Source organism: Limanda limanda, chromosome 11 (genome assembly GCF_963576545.1).
Source record: "Limanda limanda chromosome 11, fLimLim1.1, whole genome shotgun sequence".
Classification (NCBI taxonomy): Eukaryota; Metazoa; Chordata; class Actinopteri; order Pleuronectiformes; family Pleuronectidae; genus Limanda; species Limanda limanda.
The window spans coordinates 28,024,069-28,043,411 of record NC_083646.1 but is presented as its reverse complement, the minus strand read 5'-3'; the positions used below and the strand labels follow the sequence as shown (position 1 = coordinate 28,043,411).

The following is a 19,343-nucleotide window of genomic DNA, read 5'->3' as shown; positions in this document are numbered from 1 at the left end:
TGATGACCACTCAAAGCACAGTTTTACATTCACCCATTCACGCACACATTCATACAGTGCATCTATTCGCAGCACTTTGTTATTCTATGGGGGGGCATTCAGGGTTCAGCATCTTGCCCAAGGACACTTCGGCATGCAGATGGGTCAGACTGGGGATCGAACTGCTGACCTTCAGGTTGGAGGACGACCACTCTACCCCTCAGCCACAGCAGCCCCCGTGTGTATACATACATTTTTTGCGTTTTCTCTGTATGGTTCCTATTACACACGTATGTGAGGAGAAACTGAAGTGTTCACTCATGTTCTCTGACACTTTGTTTTCTTTGGGGGGGCAGGTGTATTGCAGAGCAGATGTTGAAGCAGCTACAGTAGTGACAGTTAGGTTCTGCTCTAACTGCCTGACCCCTCGGGTGTGTGGGCTACTTGCAGAAGTAAAAATAACTGATGGACGCCTGATGGAAACCAGTTTGACTTGCAATGCAGCATGAATGAAACCACAGGGGAGCATTATCTCAGAATTCATGTATTTTTTATCTTCATTTTTCATCTTCTAACGTTAGTGCAACATATCGCTAACTCCTCAGGTAATGAAAACTAAAGTGAAATGTCCACAAAGATGAGCAGTATTTATGATACATGTATCAGAACTGCATATTTGAAATACAAAATAGTATTTTGTCATTAGTATTTTTAGGTAAGAAAGGCTGTAAAATAGTTTCTGTGAGACGTGTACGTGATGATTTCATAAACAATGTTTTGAAGCAAAGACACAAAAAACAACAGGTTGTTATCCCAGCCACCACTGGCATTTGTTGTAGCTCACAACTTCTCTTAGTCAAAGTGTGTAACTTACTGTCGGCTGTTTTGTTTTTAGTGAGAATATTTCTGAAATAACTGTGCTATTGAACAATTGAATTGTTTTTTTTTACATTGATTGATTGATTCATTAGTTAGAAAATTGTCTTTTTAGATAAGGTGCTATCAGTTGTCTTATTAGGAATGACTTGTTTGTCATTGCTGTCAGTGTTAGTGCATGGTCGGTCCTTTCCAAACAGGTACTGTAGGTCAGACTATTTGAACTATGTGTTGACTGGTTGCATGTCAGGTTTATGGCATGCCTCATTTAGCTGTTGCTTTAAAAAATGGTCCACTTACTCAACTGAGTCAGTGTGCTGCTGAAGAGATAGATCAAACAGGCTGATAAATATATGGAATATATTTAAAATACAAAAAAACAGTAGTTTATTTTGATACATTTAATATAAGTGTATTCGGTATACTATTTAAAAATACATTAGGATGTATCTTTGTCCATCCCTGAATGTCCAGAATAAATATTGCAATTATAAATTATTGCAGTTGGCAATAGTAGACTGCTAATACAAGCTAATGTTTGATAACTATGGAAACCAAACTTCAGAAAAAAACAGTTTAAAATAGCGCAAATGCATTTACTAGGGGTCCTGATCACCTTCTGCACACTGGCCTCATACATTTGTATGATTACATTGAGTGTTTCACTGTAATCTTGGAATCTGTGGAGCACTCAGATCTGATGCAGAGCTAGATATGATTTACTCCACAGTACCCAAAAATGTGTCCTGTGTATACTGAGTTTCTCCAAACCATTACAGCTCACACAGAGATGTGCTCCTCCTCCATCTGATGGCACAGGGAATGATCTCTGGATAAACTCGTAGTTAAATAACTAGCACAATTTTTAGCTGGCGGCTTTGGCAGAGTGCTTATAACAACCTTTTACCATGGCTCAATGAGAACAAAGCAGGGCAGGCTGGCTACCATGTGTAGGATCAAGGTCAAATATCTTCCAGGCTTTTTTGTGGGGAGAAAGTGTGTAATAAACTCTCCAAGGTTATTTTAAACACAACAGCAAAAATGATGAGAGGTGGAACAGCAGATTCTGGAGAGAGTCCAACACAAGTAAAGGCAAAAACACATGTTGCATTTCTAGAAGAAGAGCTGCACGGAATTTAAGGAGGAGCCTGCAGGATTAATGACTGGGGCTTACCAGACATATTTAAGGTGGCTGTTTGGGGCCTGCGCCGACTTCTCCTCTACAGGCAGGTAGAGTTGTTTAGGAAGCTGCCACAGTCCTGCTCCATGAAGGATCCCTAAGAAGAGAGACAAAGACAACAGGTAGCATCAGTGTAACTGAAGGGTGCCTTATGTTCTCTGTCTGACAGTGGTGTGGATTGTGCGCATGCCTTTGGGTACGACATGAAATTGATTAGGGGACGGATGTGGCTCGGGAGTGAGAGCGGGTTGTCCACTAATCAGAAGATCTACGATTCGATCCCTGCCTCCACCATCCCTCGTGCTGCAGTTGTCCTTGGACAAGATACCCCAAATTTCCTCTGATGTATGAGTGTATGGTTGATGTATGATAGACAAGTGCTACTCATGGATGCACTTTATGAATGTGTGTAGAAAAGCACTAAATAAATACCGACCATTTCACATTTATAACTTAAAGGTTACCATGAGCTAATAAATTAGATAAAATTCCATACTCATACTTCAGAGTAAGGTCATAACCCTTGTGTAGCAGCAAGCCAATGAAGTCATCAAGCAGTTAAACAGAGTTGTAAAGACCTCAGTAGGTCCCAGTAATGTCAGCGCAGTAATACTCTGCAGCACTGTTTAGCTCTGAGCCAGTGTGTGGAAGTATGTGTTTTGATATATCCATTTCATAAGAGAGGATGGTGTGTGACAGAATTACTTCACAAACAAATACATTATACTGTATAATTATAATATATATCACTGGAATATTAACCTTTAGTGCGCCTGTGCTGTCAGAGTGAGTATCGGAGTGTGTGCTGGTGAGTGTGTTTCTACTGATGCAGTGAGTATATGCACAAGTTTGTGTTTGTACTGTGTGATCTCAGAGGATTAGATAGATCAGAGTCAGGTCCTAAGGGAGTCACAGCACTTATAGGAAGCTGCCCAGCTTGTAGGGAGTAGACTTGTTAGCACTTACCAACACAACCCTCTGATCCACTTCTCACCCCTACCCACATCTTCTGCCCCTAATAAAATACTAACTCCAGGGGCCTTAACTTCCTTAATGTGGCTCACAGGGTAGAGGGGTTGTCCTCTGATCAGAGGGTTTGCGGTTCCCAATTCCTCATGCCTAAGTGTCCTTGGGCAAGATACTGAACCCCAAATCGCCTCTGATGGCTATATGAATGTGTTTGTGAATGGGTGAATGACAAAAAACTGTACTGTACAGCGCTTTGAGTGGTCATCCAGACTAGAAAAGCTCTGTATAAATACAGGCCATTTAGCATAATTTAATTTGTTGGTTCATGTATGATCAGCCACACGGCTAAATGACTGGAGAGCTGGCCTGATACAAATGTGACTTCTGTCTGGGTCTGAGAGGAGGGAAGGGAGATGTTGTGTTTTCCATTTCAAATTTACTGACACACTAACTCTAATTCAAATGTGCGGTTATTAGATTATTGTGACTGAGCTATTGGTTTAAGAATGAGTTCATCATAGTTTGTGTTGATCATGATGAGAATTGCCAACTAATGTAACCTACAGTACTAAAGCAGCTCTATAAAGAAAAAAAACGCAATGACTGTTTTCAACATGGACTTATCTTTGGCACATCCTGAACTCACCGTATCCAGTCTGAGAAACCAGCTCAGCAGCTCCACCGATGGGTTTGGTGAAAACACCCACAATGCCTTTCCCCACTCCAGAGATTACGCCTTTGGCTTTGCTACCAGCTGAGCTCTGCATATCCCAGCTCCTCTGGAAGTTTTGCATGGGCTGGTCAACAATGCCTGCTATCGCTCCTGCAAAATAGAGAAAAAAGTCTTGGTCCTTTGTTTGTCTGATGTGCCGTGTTAATAAATTGAAATAAAATATTCACAGTGAAAATATGCAAGTTGTACAGATGAATTTAAAACACCTTGAACAAACAGGGAAAGGTGGTGATTTTAGATATTTCCAGAGAAATGGTGGGTCTCACTTAGATACCAAGTCCAAAGGATCACAGGAATTCAGAAATGCTTATTCCCTCCAGAAAAGGTCTGACAATTCATGCTATGACGACAAATTATAATCCACTGTAACCTAAAGATCCGAGCAGCTGCTTGGTTTCGATGCTCTGACATTTCTTTACAGTTTTACGGCCCTCTGGGTGTTTCTTGAGTCCCTGTTGTGCTGTCTCCACTGCTCCGTCTCAAAGCTCTCTGTAATTGTGCACACCACTGTGTGTGTGTGTGTGTGTGTGTGTGTGTGTGTGTGCAAATGTTTGCTGGCAGAGCACGTTCTTGATTTACTGCCATTTTTAGTATAGTAAGAATTTCTTGAAATTAATTTATTACTTGTAATGTCACTTAAAGACAATGCAACATAGTGCTCACACCTGTTTGAATTTTCAAAAACCATGACTACAAAATTGTATTATTGTCAAACCACTTTTTAATGCAACTGAAAAAACAACTAATAGTGTGAGGTAAACAAGTGAGTGTTTGTGTGTATGTACACTTACCTAACAAGCTAATACCGAGTCGTGACAGCCCCTGCCTCAGTCCGTCCCCGAGACTCTCTGGCAGCTGTCGCCTCCACTCCTCCTGCCTGTTGTAGTGCTCCTCATCCAGAGACAGCCGGTCCATGTTCCTGGCCAGACTTGTGGCTAAGTTAGTGATGGACGTCAGCGTGCCTGAACACAATGGTGCCATGTTCACATTCAATGTTCACAGTTTGCAAATTACATCATGAGTTCTGATGGTTAGTGACAGAGCCTCACAATATTCAATCAGAGATTAAAATTGTGTCAGTACATGACTTATATGTACTTATTTCTTTATGAACCAGTGACACCTTTCCCTCAGGCGTATTCCTGCGCTGAGATATGTATTTTCTTCACTTTCATTATTTAATTCATTACACAGCTCAGTTTTTTCTAACAAACCTGCTATATCTGCATGATGGCAATATAAAATTAATATAAATTAAAAAAAGTTGATCAGATAACACAAGTAATGTTTAATTCTAAGAGGAAATTAAAAGACTGAACATTTGTGTAACCTTTTGAGATATGTTTGACGAAAGAGGTGGTCCCTCTGGACACCCCACTGACGAAGGCTCCAGGTCCTCGGGTCAGACCCTCATAAGGCAGACGGAAGAAGTCTGACACGCCGTTACCGATACTCCGCACCAGGCTAGCAGGACTGCCGAGGATCTCCAAAGACCCCACCACCCAACCTGATAGAAGACACAGGATGTCAGATGGGTACAATTGTGAATAATAACGTCACATATGGCCAAACATTTACATATGCTGGAACATTAAACTGTACTGTTTTATAGTGTATAATCAGTCAATTGCTGGGAGCTTTGCTTTATATAAATTTATCAGTAGTGTCAGAAATATTTCTTCAACCTCCTGGCATCTAAGAACAAAGAATTTATAAAATATTCTGGAGCGTGTTGGATATCCATTTCCTCAATGCAATGAGACGTTTCAGCCAGCAGTGTCTTCTTTCCCTTTTTGTGTTAGCTGGAGAAACTCAATCAGTTAAGCTTCACAAGAAAAAGTTGGACTGGAAGAAAATATTTAAATAAATCAACTTTAACTGTATTGTTGTTGGAGTTAGCCATGTAAAACATAATGTATAATCCCACAGTATTTTTTATAGGCCTGAAATTAGTTTTGCATTTTACAGAAATAAAAGGAAAATACATCTGGAACATTTGCTCTGAGAGGAACATTGAACATACAAGCCCCTTGAGTAGAGTCACTTTCATTATCTTCTATGTGCCAAAAACAGCTTTAAGAGCAAATGCAGTTACAGAATTTACAGAATAACGTACAAAGTGTTTCTCACTGTGTTAAACTTATAATAATTTATTTCTTCAGAACTCAAACACACAAACGTGTGCACACAGACGCACAGTTTGACACAGTTAGATTTATAGTCTCCTACAATCTCAACTCTCTCATTTATCCATTGAGCCTCCTTCAGATGGCAAGGCTCATGGATATTTATGCACTGACAATTGCATCATAAAAATCAAATAGCCATTTCTCAATGCTCTGATCTTATTCTCTGTCGATTTGCTCTTGAGTGAAGGACTCTAATGGTAGGTAACAAACTCTAGTGGGGCCAAGTGGTCTTTTCTGCTTTACAAAGTCTCCCTGTTGTGGTTTTGGTAAAGCATGAAGACCTGACAGGAGCTGATGTTTACAGGGCTGAGTCATGCTTTTAAACACAAACACATGCATATACTAGAGTTTATGCCTTTCAATATCCATATGTCCATAAGTCTTTGCATGTGCAGAATAGGGATTTATGCCTGTGGGTGTATGCATGATTGTAGTATCATACATTCTTAAGCTAATCAGGCCCAGAATGCATTGCTTCCAGGTCCCTCTCTCCGTGATGACGAAGAGAAGAACATGGTAAGGTGATGTGTTGAAATATGAGCGGAAATGAGGGCTTTAATGAGAGACAGCTGGAAGGAAGCATCTGGCCAGAACGGTGATTTCTGATGTGGGAATGTCTGAGTTAAATCAGACCATGTATGGACTCTTAGACTTGACAGGAGGACAATGAGGGAGAGAGGAAGAGAACCTTTACAGTGCCTGATAAAGTCAGGCTTAGACCTGGTGGTCATTCACAGATTAACCATAACATCCTGCCTACACTAAGAGTGTGAAACAGAAGTCTCACAATAAATTATTTCCATAAGAGAATCTAAATCTTTCTCGTGCTTTCAGCTTTGGGGTTTTGCTGATGGATATTTTTTACTGCACTTTCTGCCACAGAGTAACAGGAGCCCCCCCAAATAGGAGCAATCATTTCAAAAGCTCAACTCTGGACCCAGCAAGAGTAAATTTATAGAATTTCTCACTCAAGCAAAAATCCTGTCTTACTCATGAATTAATGTAAATTTAGTTATTGAAAATATTTGCACCACAAACTCTTATGATATGGCTGCATGTTGTTTTTCAGAGATATTAAAAGCTGTGCCTCCTCTGTCAATGACCTACCAGCTCTGAAGAGGGCTCCAGCAGCATAGTGCATTGCCAGAACGTGGACAAGCTGCCTGGCTGTGGTGCAGAGTGGCCCTCTCTCAAACAGAGAGAAGGAGAGTGGAGTGTGGTCTGAGGCGATGTACAGCTTAAGGGAGGCATGGATGCTGACCAGCAGGTTGACCGGCTGGATGGTCAGCCTCTGCAGCCGCACTGGGTTGACTAATGCTTGTAGTGACTGAAGCACCTGGAGAATATTACAAAAAAGATTTTTCAAATATAACAAAACCATACTCAAATATGTAGATCATCATTTATCCCTTACAGAATTATTTCATCATTACATTTTTTATACAATAAGAGTGGTTTATTGGGAGCAGATATGATATAAGCAGGCTGTTGGCTGAAAATAAGGTTGAATGCTGCTAAATGTATGTCTGCCCCAAGGTTAACCTGCCACTGTTATAAAAATATCTGCCGGTTTATATATATAAACCTGATAATCTGATTATTTTAATCTCGCCGTACTGGACTGAGACAGATATTCACAGGTGCCGCAGGAGTTGATCTCTGTCATGACAGCAACATTCATAGAATTACTTCCTCTTTAGCAATATAACATAAAAACACAAGGTTCGTTTTGTTGCCAAAATACTTTATATTGAGCTCAATTGCAGAGCTGTTACTTTGAAAAGTTGTGAATTTGGGTATGAACATTATGTGGATTGCTTAACAGACATTTTAAATAGCCAAGATGAAATGTATTAAAAATATAGCACCAGTAAATCATTCAACCTTATATTTAAGACAAATATATGAGCAGTGATAAAGCAAATTCTGTTTCATGATATGAAAAACACTATAAAATCCTCATTGCAGCTAAACCAGGTAGGATTGATGTAAAGTGTTCTAACTTCACTCTGCACCACAGAGAAACAATAAAAAGTGACAGCATATTAAAGAACTGCTCGAGAAAAACTCACTCACGTCAAAGAATATTTCTGAAGTAGGTTCCAGAGTGTATCAAACAATCACTCATTCTTAAAATTATAACAATTTGGAAAGAGGGAATAAGACAGAAGTCATTTAGAGCATTTCATTAATCTATTAATTCCGGAGGTCTCTGTCTGTCTGCCTGTCTGCTGTCATATGTAAGGCTCTGTACTAGTAATGAGAATGGAGTGATTCAATAAGTGACTAGAATTATCAGCCCTATTGTAACTAAATAAAGACAAGATATTATGAATGGTGCACCTGTTCAGGGAGCGTAGGGGCTGGTCCAGACTCTCTTCTCCTCTGGCCCTCTGCTGTAGCTGAGGCTATAGCTCTATCAGGGATGTAGGTGTAGAACAGGGTCTTAATGTAGTAAACAAAGGTGTCTTCAAGGTAGACTCTGGCAGGCTGGAGCTGGAAGTTGACCTAAGGAGAATGTGCACAAAGCTGTAATGTGAGAAATGACTGGAAAGAGAAGTAAATGATTTGGACACTTTGATTCTGTCTTTGAAAAAGGATTATTTCCTTTTAAGTGTCAATGCAGTCGTAAAACAGTTTCCATTTGAATTATTACTATGTGTTAAACTTGTTATGTAATATAACAAATAAAAGAAATTGCATAATCCTACACACTATACTTTGTGTTGACTTTATTTCTGTTGTTGCTAGGGTGTACTGTATGATTACTGGGGTTATAGATACCCAGGTAGGTGCTTACAGTGCTTTGAGAAGATAAAAAGTGCTTATAAAATACTGACAGATAGAAGACAAAATTATTTAAAGCCAATGTTCAGGTTATCAAACAGCAGTCTACTGTTACAAAGAAAAAGATAATCTAAACCAACCTCCTCGACAGTGCATTTATCTCCAGCCAGCGTCACCCTGAGCTGCAGAAAACAGGATTGTTTGAACTCCTCCAGGGCTTCAGGAGAATCTGTGGGGTTGGCATCGCTGCTCCATGGACCCCCGGGATCAACTCCCACTCTCTGATCCTGGCACAGCAGCACGGGGAAGTGGAAACTCGCCCGGTTATAAAGCTGGTTGTCTATTTGCAGTGCTGAGCAGAAGACCTCAATCAGAGAGGTATCAGGCATAAGAGCCGAGATGGATGCTGTTTCCATGCCAGGGTCAACTGTCAGCTCCAGGGGAAGGGATGTAGGTTCTGGAGCCAGACTGAAGAGCAGCCTAGTCAACGTGAGTCTAAGCAGCTCCACAGAACCAGAGGGATTAGTGCTGTCATCACTCAAAGCCACACTGGTCTCACTCACGAGAACTCTGAAGGACAGCTTCAAAGACCTGAAAACAATACAGATATTATAAATGCGAAAATACAATGACATGATGAAATAAAAAAAAATAAAAAAAAGTATAGCAGGATGTCATAACTTAAATTATTGTTGTAAATTATCCTCAAGTCATTACATTCATTTTATATTTTGTCAAATTACAAAGCAGAAATGTGTTGATGTAATGGACTAAATCGGTAAAACAGTGACCCTAAGAGCTCGACCAACTGTAATTTAAGAATACCCCTGCAAATAGACAAAACACAATCAAGTTAAGTAAAACTCTAAAAAAATCTGACATGTGCAGCAGAAAAGCAGTATTTGCTCTGCATTTCCATTTTTTTGTTCTGTTTTATCACCCATTTTTATAAATATTATAAATATTTATAAATATTATAAAAATGCTGTACGTGTTGTCAAATGAATGAAGACTATTTCCTATTTAGTTTGTGTATTGTCTATTAGCATTTGTTCTCTCAGGTTACAGGGCATAATATCATGTTTTTCCTGCATAACTTATGTCACTCAGGACAATATTTGGGTTTGAGCACCCTCCTGTGGTGACAGTGATGTCTATCTCTGCTTGTAACTGCTGCTCCATGAAAATTATTATAAATCAATGATTATAAATCAATTTTAAAACAGTAAAAGGCAAAGTGGTATCTGGTGCATGCACAGATGATTTATTATGGTTCCAATACGAAGGAAGCATAAATACAGAGCACGAGAACACACATACCTGTTGTGCTGGTTGATTATAGTGTCCACACTGCCCTCTGGTGCCAGAGACAGAACCAGTGTACCCCTCTCATGCACAACATCAATGTAGAGACACCCAAAACCGGGCAGGAACACCACCTGAACAACATCACAAAACAAATCTGTAGGGAGATGTAAAGACACTCAAACAGCCAAAGATGGAGTGAGGTGCATTTCATATTTAATAAACATAGAGTAGATTTGCAAGTCAGTATTCTTAACATTATTCTTTATGTGTGTTTCACAGCATGCATGTGTCTGACTTTAGTCTCCGCCACTCTAGGTCCAGAGTGATCAGTCCCTCATGTTACGAAAGGAAACAGATCCCTGCTGAACACTTTGCTGAGCAGTCATAACAATTCTGACCTTTCACCTCTCACCCTTACCACATAGGTCAGACTCAGACCTTGCAGTAACCAGAGATAGACGGCCTCAACCTCAACCCCAGCCTACAGCTGGCTAGACACAACACAAAACCTTACACCCACCTCCGTAACACCGTACTTAACCCACTATATTACACTGACCGAAGCAAAAACACACACACGCACCACAGCTTTCTCAGTTTTGGCCTGGGTTGGATCCAACATGGTAAAGAATTGCCTAAACGAGTAAGAACCTGGATTGTGTGATTAATTGCACAAGAATGTCCCGTTTGAAGATTAGGGACTTCCAACCACGATTTAGAATCCATCAGAGCAGAAACAGAAACAGCAATATCTCTATACGTGTCCTGCTGGATCTTAGTGCTGCAATTGACATTATAGATCATAAGAGTAAACATTAAACATTGACACACTTTTCCATTATATTGGTTTCTTCTAATCAATGTAGTAAATACTGATATTTTGTTGATGTGCTCAGTTAGTCATGTAATTTCACAAGGCTTTGTACTTTGACTGTTACCTCTCACTTTGTATCTGTTTCCAGCAATGTTATCAGAAAGGAAAACACTTCCATTGTTACGCAGACAACACTCAGCTGTACATATCTATGAAGCCTGATGAATCTAATCACTTCAGTAATCTCTCAAGAACATCAAGGCCTGGATCACTCAGAACTTTTTGCTTCTAAATTCAGAACTGAGCTCATTGTAATTGGCCCTAAACATCTCAGGAAATCCCTCTCTGACCAGATAGTCACATTGGATGGTGTTAGTTTGGCCCGCCACCCTTTGAGTTATTTTTGATCAGGACATGTAATTTGACCCACATATAAAAAAAGGAGAGATCACATTGCTCCTGTCTTAGCTTATCTGCATCAGCTCTCTGTAAAATTCAGAATACAATAAAAAATCCTGCTTGTCACAAACAAAGCCCTTAATTATCAAGCCCCATCATATATTTAAGCTGTTTTCTCAACCTTTTACTCATGCACAACACAGCTGGAGGTTTTCTGCACAGACATTCACAACAGCAACAAATCCTTTCAGGTGAGAGGTGGACAAGCCAGGTGCAGCAGACAGACGCAGGAAGTAATAAGTTAACTCCGCTGCGTAAATCACGTAATCACATTTACAGCACCCCAACACCATCGTCAGCTCTCATCACCACAAACTCTCTTGACATCTTTGTCTGTGTTTTCTTCGTGTGTGTCACCGCTTTTTCACAGGGAGATATTTGCTTTCTTTTTGTTTGTTTTTTCATTTTTGTGTCTGCTGCATGTTAGAAGCATCATCAACCCTCCACTCGCTTGCGGTGAATCCCTGCTGTTTTCATAAATCAATTTCATCAGGATTTCTACAGACTTTATACATAGAGGCCAGGCAGAGAAAGGCCGTAAACTATGGAGCGTCTCACTCGGACATATGCGTTCACACATGCACCTCCTCCAGAGAAAATACAGAGGATCTACAGAGTCCAGTGCATGTCTAAAAGCAGCTTTAAAGAGTATCATAGCCCTGTATTGTCACTGCTGGGGGAACTCCCATCACTCTGTCATAGTTTCTCTCTCTCTCTCTCTCATATTTTGCAGGTATTTCTGACTCCATATCTGACACTAATCAACAACAACTACTACAGCAAAAACAATAAACATATTTTTTCTCCATGCCAATGTGATTGCCATTGCATTACCTTGACAAGAGAGGATACAAGATCTTTAACAGGCTACCAAACACAAGATGAAACACAGTAGCAGCAGTGCTAGAAGGTATAGGCTGAACAACAGGAATAATAGAAAACACAGTAGTCATCCACAGGAAATGGTGGCAAACAAATTCACTATTAAATCTCCCTTGTTTCGGTTTTTAAATTAATCCGCTTCATTCTATTTTGGCTATAAACAAAATTGAAATGAAAGAGCAGGATTTGTAATTACTTAACATTTAAGTGACACTGACTTGGAGTGTACTCAGTGTTATTGTATGCCGTGAATGCATGCTTGTTGTACCTGAGTGCCGAGGCAGTTGATATCTATGGGGTCAGTCCAGTCAGTGGTGCTGTGGTCTGAGGTGGTTTTCAGCAGCAGTGTGGGCAACATCTCTTTCTGCCTACACTCAGGGAAACTGGTAAAGTGGTGATGAAGCTCATGGTGCAGAGAACAGTTGGCAGGCAGAGGACGGCAGTACACCTCAGTCCTTGGAGTTTCTATGACAGATAATATAACAGATAATAGTGTAAGTAATGGTAAATGGATTGTATTTATATAGTGCTTTTCTAGTCTTGATGACCACTCAAAGAGCTTTACAAGTAAAAAATAGTAAGTTCTGTTCAGAGCAAAGTACATGGAACGGCTTGAGTAGATCTGGGTAATGGACGAGATAAGAGGAGAGGTGTCCGCTCCAGTCAGCAATCGATCTTCTTACCTTTGACAGTTTCCTTCAGCAGCAGTGGGATAGGACACTTGTTGTTGATCAGCATGCGCGGACAGGGGTCATCATTCAGAGTGATATATGTCACCCCAAGGTGTTCCTGATATGTAAGTACTATGGCTCTGCAAAACAAATTAAAAGATAACTAATCTAACCCGTAACTAAACTTTTCACAGGAAGCTCCAAAAACATTCTTACCACACACAGATCAGAATTCCTAAAGTAAATAAGGGAAACCTTGCTGGCCAGCAAAAAAACAGAACGCAGAGGTATATTTGTGAAGAGAATTATTATATGCAATTGGCCTACTTATTGTATATACCACTATATTTTTACTGAAATTGTCCCAAAAGCTATCTAATCAGACTACTGTAGCTGAAGCGATTAAAAGAAAAATAAAGATTTTCAAACAGAATGAACCGATAAGGAAAGAGAAAGTTAGAAGAAGAAAGACATCATATAGACTGAGAAAGATCAATTTCACAAGACAAGCTGAGGGATTGACAGTGGAAATGTTGAGGGCATTTCTTCTGTGACTAGCTCCAGTCCCTCACCGCTTGATGTCCTGTGCCAGCTGGGGTTCAAACCGTGCTCTAAATGAACTGTCACAGCCAGCAAACCACAAATGCTCTGCTTCACCCACCTGCTGCTAAGGCCAAACCCAGAGCTTGGTCCCACAGGAACAGACAAACTCTGCCTGGGGAAGTCTGGATGGATGGGAGCAGGAAGGCTCCATGCTGCAGATCCAACTCCGGCATCAGGCCTGGGAAACAAGCTGAAGAGCATGTATCTGAGTGGCAAAGGGTACTCCACCTTTCCCTGGACATTGGTTTGGAGGAGGTCCCAGCATGGCACTGAGCTGGGCTTGGCCAGGGAGGACTCTTCAGAGGTAGCCAGGCTAAACACAGATGTTTCTTGTATCTCACAGGCCTGGAGAGAGAACATAGTATAAATATGTTAAAATGGAAGAGAAAGGCAGAGGAGAGGAAAATAAAGGGAGAAAAAAAATATTTAAACACGGGAAAACAATGAGGAACGAAAAGAAAGAATATGAAAAAAAGAGGTGAGGAGGGCAAATATGAACAATTTGAGGGTGGACAAAAGTTGCAAAAGAAAACGGATATAAATATGGGACACGGCGGCAAAGAAAAAAAGGAAAGACAGGGGACACAAGTGACTAAAACAAAAGATACATGGTAAAACCACATTGTTATTGTACTCTCCTCTTTCTCCCACTCAGCTCAGTGCTAAATTGGCAGCAGAGAAGCCCTGCTGTGATGGGTTAGCAGCCTGTGTGTAGCGAGTAGTTGAGGACTGTGGGGATTAGGCATTAAGCATGATGAATAGACCAACTAAAAAGACATTCCTAGCCTTGTTTATGGCCTGTGTTATTGTTGAGCCCAGCGCCCGTTCTTTTTTTTGGGGCTCTTTTCTTTTTAAAAAGTTTTTCAGTCAATTAGTGGCAACTGGCAAGCTCTGCCATGCTTCTTTAAGGGGATCTGAAGGCTCGTTAGCTGACATCACTACATTGCTATTCTCTTTGGGGACAAGCAGCAGATGAAAGTGAGAAGGGAAACCTGCATTCAATTCTCGTTGTTTGTCTAATGTCCCTGTGAAGTGCCATCGCCATATTGTGAGAATGTTGAAAGGAGAGATGAGCTGATGGAAAACGGCTTGCTAGATCCCTGCAGTGCATGTGTGTGGTGGTGGTGTGTTGGATGTGTGAGTAATGTGCGTAAGGACTAAACAGCCATGGAAACATCAGCTGTACGGGACTGACATGCTGCAGGACCATAAAACCGCACACACATACAGATACAGAAACAGGCTCTATGGTTATAAGGTAACAGTATGGAATGGAAGTTATAAGTCCTGGATAAGCTTTTTTACCTCTGCAAAGGAGGTTGTTTTAAACCCTGTCTGTCTGTTTGTATGTTGGTTTGTTTGTGAAACCTGCATTCAATTTTGGTGGGGATCTGGATCAGGAGGTGAATACAAGGATTATTTTTAGCACTTTCTTAAACATTGTGAGATAGGTTGCTTTACAACATTATAACCTTTTTCACAGGGAATAATTCATCGATCTTGATGAAAAAGATCTGGCAAATTAAAGGACCAGATATCTACAAGTGTGTGCAACCTGGTGCAGCTTGACAAATTGGGGACTGTTGAGCTTTGGTGGAGGTATGCGCTCCACTGAGAGCCATTCTAGTTTCAAATTGTTTTAGAGAGATGCAGCAATGAATTAAGATGGTAGGGGCCCTGAGCAGTTAATATCTTCCTGTTAATTACAAAAAGCCCTGTAACTAATACTATCAAGCAGTTGTTTTACATGTTTTAATACAGGTGGTGGAAAAATAAACCTTAAAAAAAGATTCTGTATTTAGGTGTCTGATATTTAACAAAGTAACCCAGACTTGATTAATTCATTATATCAAAGTATAACCTCTTTCAAGATATTTCAGGTTGACAGATAAGAGAAATTGCTCCTGTCACATGCCCATACCTGGTCATCAGTTCCCAGTGCGTGGTCAGTCAGCAGAGGCCTGCACTGTACTGTGTAAGGAGTGTTGTTGACAAGAATCGTTCTGTCCTCGATCTGTAGGATCTGGATGCCGTTTCTCACCACAGACGACACACAGAACTGACACAGCTACAGGGGAAACAGCAGTCATTAAACTGTCAGCTATGGATGATACAAAAAAGAGTTACATTTACTTGAGAGATCTGGTATTGATTTTAATGTGGTGAGATGAAGAGCTTATAAAGTTGATGCAGTAATGAAAGATGCATTCCAAAAAAAAACACTTACTTGCTATCTGTTTACTCTACTCAAAAAGAGTAACTTTATATTTCATTGTACTAAACACATTTCCACTGTACCATCAATGGCCTTAATGTAAAATTCAATGACGTTAAACGAGTATTTCAAGCAACAATTTTATTCCCCCCTGGTTTGATAAAACAAACCTTTCTTGATTTGACTTAAATGGTGTTTTATTTCTGTTTAACTAAGTAACATATATTATATCTATGATCTGGTATCAGTGTATATCTAAACAAGTAAGCTGTTTGGTTTTTATTACAGCTAGATAGTGGTCGAAAACAAGCTCATGAATAAAAAAGCTGAAAACCACATTGTAATTCAATAAGCATACCAGAAAATTTAAAATGCATTCTGATATATTACAACCCATTAAAATAATAATTTGTCTTGATTTAATAATTCAGTGAACTGTTTTTTGAACTTCCTAAATGGAATACCCTTTTTAAATATCAGGACATTGAAAGAGGAGTGGTGATGGCATGTAACCTTTTATCCAGCTTTAAAGTTTGGCCGTTGTTTTTCTCACCTTCTGTCTTCCAGGGAAGGCTCCCAGGGAGATGTCTGCCTCTACACATCCCTCCTCATCCAAAGTGACCACCTCTGATCCTGATCCCTCTTTCCATCGAGGAGAAGTCAAGTCATGGACTAGTTTGAATGCTGTCGACTTGTGGACGGTGTTAGTGTGGGCCCAGTAGATACCGATCTGGAAGGCTTCCTGGATTTGGGGCAAAGAGGGGGGACAGAAGGATATGTGAAGAATATGTGAAGGGTGAGAGTAGGAGAATAAGAAAGGGAGAAAGGAATCAGAGGTCAAATCACTGTCACTCGTGTCAGGGAAATCTTATTATTAAAACTGACTGTGTTTGATTGCATTTTGGAAACAGCCACATACTAGGGTCAACTGTAGCCTCATTGCTAGTGACTCAGCCCAAATTCCCTGACAGTGTCCATGTTCCCTGCAAAGCTTTTCAAACAGTCCTGGCAACTGAGGAGTTTATAAAATCCATCATTGTGTTGCAGATGCTTGAGTGAGATCCCCCCCACTCAAACCAATCAACTGTCGGAGTCACAGTAGAGACCAAGTATTCTCTTATGTGTTAACCCTCATGGTGTCATCAGGGTTATCTTGATTTCAGACTAAATGTCACAGATTTGTACAAGAAAGCCTAAATTATAATTAGATGCATGGCTTTTGGAAGACAAGGTAATTGACCTTGTAGGGGAAGTCTACATCATGGGAAATATAAGTTATGTGTTTTGGAGCTTAAGACCAAAAGTGTGGATATGTTGCAGCTCCTATTGTCACAGTTTTCAATGTCTAAGTTTCAGAATACGAAAGATCGCATCCTACCTTGAAGTTGGGCGGTACAATGACTTTGCCGGCTGGTATCTGGAGTACAATGGTCTCTCCCTCAAAAAGCCAGAGGTCCCATTTGGAGTTGTTAGCTAACAGAGCCCAGGGTAGTAGCTCCACCAGCAGGGTGTTTAGGCCAGGTTTCCAGCAGGACAATTTCACCTGCATGGGACTGTCCCACTGGGCAAGGGGCTCCAGCACTGACCTGGGTGGGAGATTATGTTACCAAAGAAATCCCCATAGTAGCAATAGTATATTTAGCTAGTGCTGTAGTGACCCAGATAAACAGTATTTCACAGAACATAGTACACTGATCCAATGACGACATTGTACCATGCTCCATTGTACTCTATGTGAGAATGTCAGAAGCCCCAGATATCGAACTGATTTCCATATTGACAGAAAGTGATGTGACTGTTCCCCATCTTCAGCTACACTATGTTAAATATGTGAAGATTTATAGGAAATATAAGGAAACGAATGCTAACAAATGTCTGTCTGTTCCAGCCACATGACCTTATTGAGGCCAGTGGATAGTGAAGGAGATGTCTAGCAGTGCCATGAGATGACCTGACTTAATAGTGAGAGAGTAATTAATTTAGAAATTACCTGACAGTGTGCATGACTGTAATCTAACAAGTGTTTGGTATGGCCACCATCACTCCAAGATAGCTGGTCATTTGTTGTTAGTGTAAGTCTAACATGGTTATTAATAGGAAGAATAGGATAATGACTGGATTGAATATGTGTTTTTTTTTATATCACATGTCTTTACAGTATATGTTGCATGTGACACTTTTTTCTATATCAAGTTTGGTCTATCAGGAATTAGGCAGATAAAAGGGATGTGTTTTCAGTTTATCTAAACTAATGATGCTGATAAAAATCGCAATGGAAAGGACTATCAAAAACAGTAAAAGCCTGATCAACTTATACAGTCAGAGCCATTGAAAGCTTTGTCTTTACAATAAAATAGTCTTGCTGCCGTCAAGACAAGACCACAGACAAGCAGGGAGACATGCTGAAAAAACCTCGCCTGTCTTTCCTATAGCAGTCGCGCTATGGGTGACATTTCTGACATACCATGCATCTATAATGACATATACATTTTGACAGACACATAGCTACCTGTAATGCATTATTGATAAACAACCATTATTGTCAGTGCAGACTGGAAATCAATACGTTCCTGCTCAGTCACCAAGAGTTACAGCATTTCCTTTGTCTGCTCTTGTACTGTGGACATGTTTTACACACTGTCAAATATTCAGCCACAGGCAGCCTTAAACAGGTATTCAAATGTGTCATATATAAACAAACAATTCTCAGACTGTTTTAATATGCAGACCATTAACCCACTGACAACAGTCACACAAGCTAAACAAAAACTGTCTGTGAATTGGATAAGCAATACAAACAGAGAGAACAGTTGACAAACCATCTAGGAACACACATGGTCATATCGACACACAGACAGACAGACAGTGAGACAGAAACACACAACCACTTTTCCAGCAAACTACTGTCACAGGACTCATTTCATGGTAATCATGGTCTTGTGAGCCCTAAACAGTGCAGACTGCCAGAAGAGAACCAAACAAACAGTTCTCTCAGACTTACTCTGAAGTTTAAACCCATCAAAGACGACCCAGTCTTCCCATTCCCTCAAGGCCGCTTCAACTCTGCTCAACCTACCAACCTGCCACCTCCAACTTGTCACATAAACAGAGACTTCCTGCTGAGAAACAGGACCAAAAACCACTGTGGATAGTCATTCTTTGCAAGTTATTGCTCTGTTTGTGTGTGTGACCTCAAGGCTGAGGGCAGCAGAGTGAAGGACTCATTAATCAAATTAGAGTGCTCACTCAAAAGCTAATTGAAAGATATGTGCTCAGCAGCTTCTTTCAGAACTTGCCAGAACTGGAGCTGAGAGTTTTAAAAGTGTGAAGCTTGAGAGGCACACCACTCTGAACAGAAATGGCCTCAAGCCTGAGCTCACCCTAAACCCAACCATTACAAGATGTTTGTTTAATGATTATGGAGGTGCCTTGCTGCCACTAAAAATCAACCATAGAAAGAAAAAATAACATTTACCACTCTCAACTTCCCCTGTCCATTTAAGACACAATATTTACACACTCTCTGCCAAGAACTTCCTTTGGTTTGGTTCGCCTGCTGTGCCATGGAGACTGAACAGTCTCTACACAGCAGACTGTGTCACTGTTGTCAGCAATAACGAAAAATATACAAATTAAACTGTGGGTTTCACTTGCTGTCCAAGTTCTGAGTGTGTTTAG

The 19,343-nt window shown here is 40.4% G+C and overlaps 1 protein-coding gene across 1 annotated transcript in view; it reads right to left on the bottom strand.

Moving 5' to 3' along the window:
- LOC133013557 (intermembrane lipid transfer protein VPS13B-like) overlaps positions 1-19,343 on the bottom strand; it is a 325,549-nt gene that overhangs the window by 2,336 nt on the left and 303,870 nt on the right. The window contains exons 52-65 of the mRNA XM_061080533.1: positions 17,044-17,251; positions 16,219-16,407; positions 15,372-15,518; positions 13,509-13,795; positions 12,860-12,987; positions 12,445-12,641; positions 10,034-10,152; positions 8,854-9,304; positions 8,270-8,434; positions 7,034-7,262; positions 5,068-5,244; positions 4,529-4,699; positions 3,651-3,827; positions 2,030-2,132 (exon numbers count right to left, since the gene is read on the bottom strand). Coding sequence (XP_060936516.1) covers positions 2,030-2,132; positions 3,651-3,827; positions 4,529-4,699; positions 5,068-5,244; positions 7,034-7,262; positions 8,270-8,434; positions 8,854-9,304; positions 10,034-10,152; positions 12,445-12,641; positions 12,860-12,987; positions 13,509-13,795; positions 15,372-15,518; positions 16,219-16,407; positions 17,044-17,251 — 2,748 coding nt within the window. The remainder of the gene's footprint in view (positions 1-2,029; positions 2,133-3,650; positions 3,828-4,528; positions 4,700-5,067; positions 5,245-7,033; positions 7,263-8,269; positions 8,435-8,853; positions 9,305-10,033; positions 10,153-12,444; positions 12,642-12,859; positions 12,988-13,508; positions 13,796-15,371; positions 15,519-16,218; positions 16,408-17,043; positions 17,252-19,343) is intronic.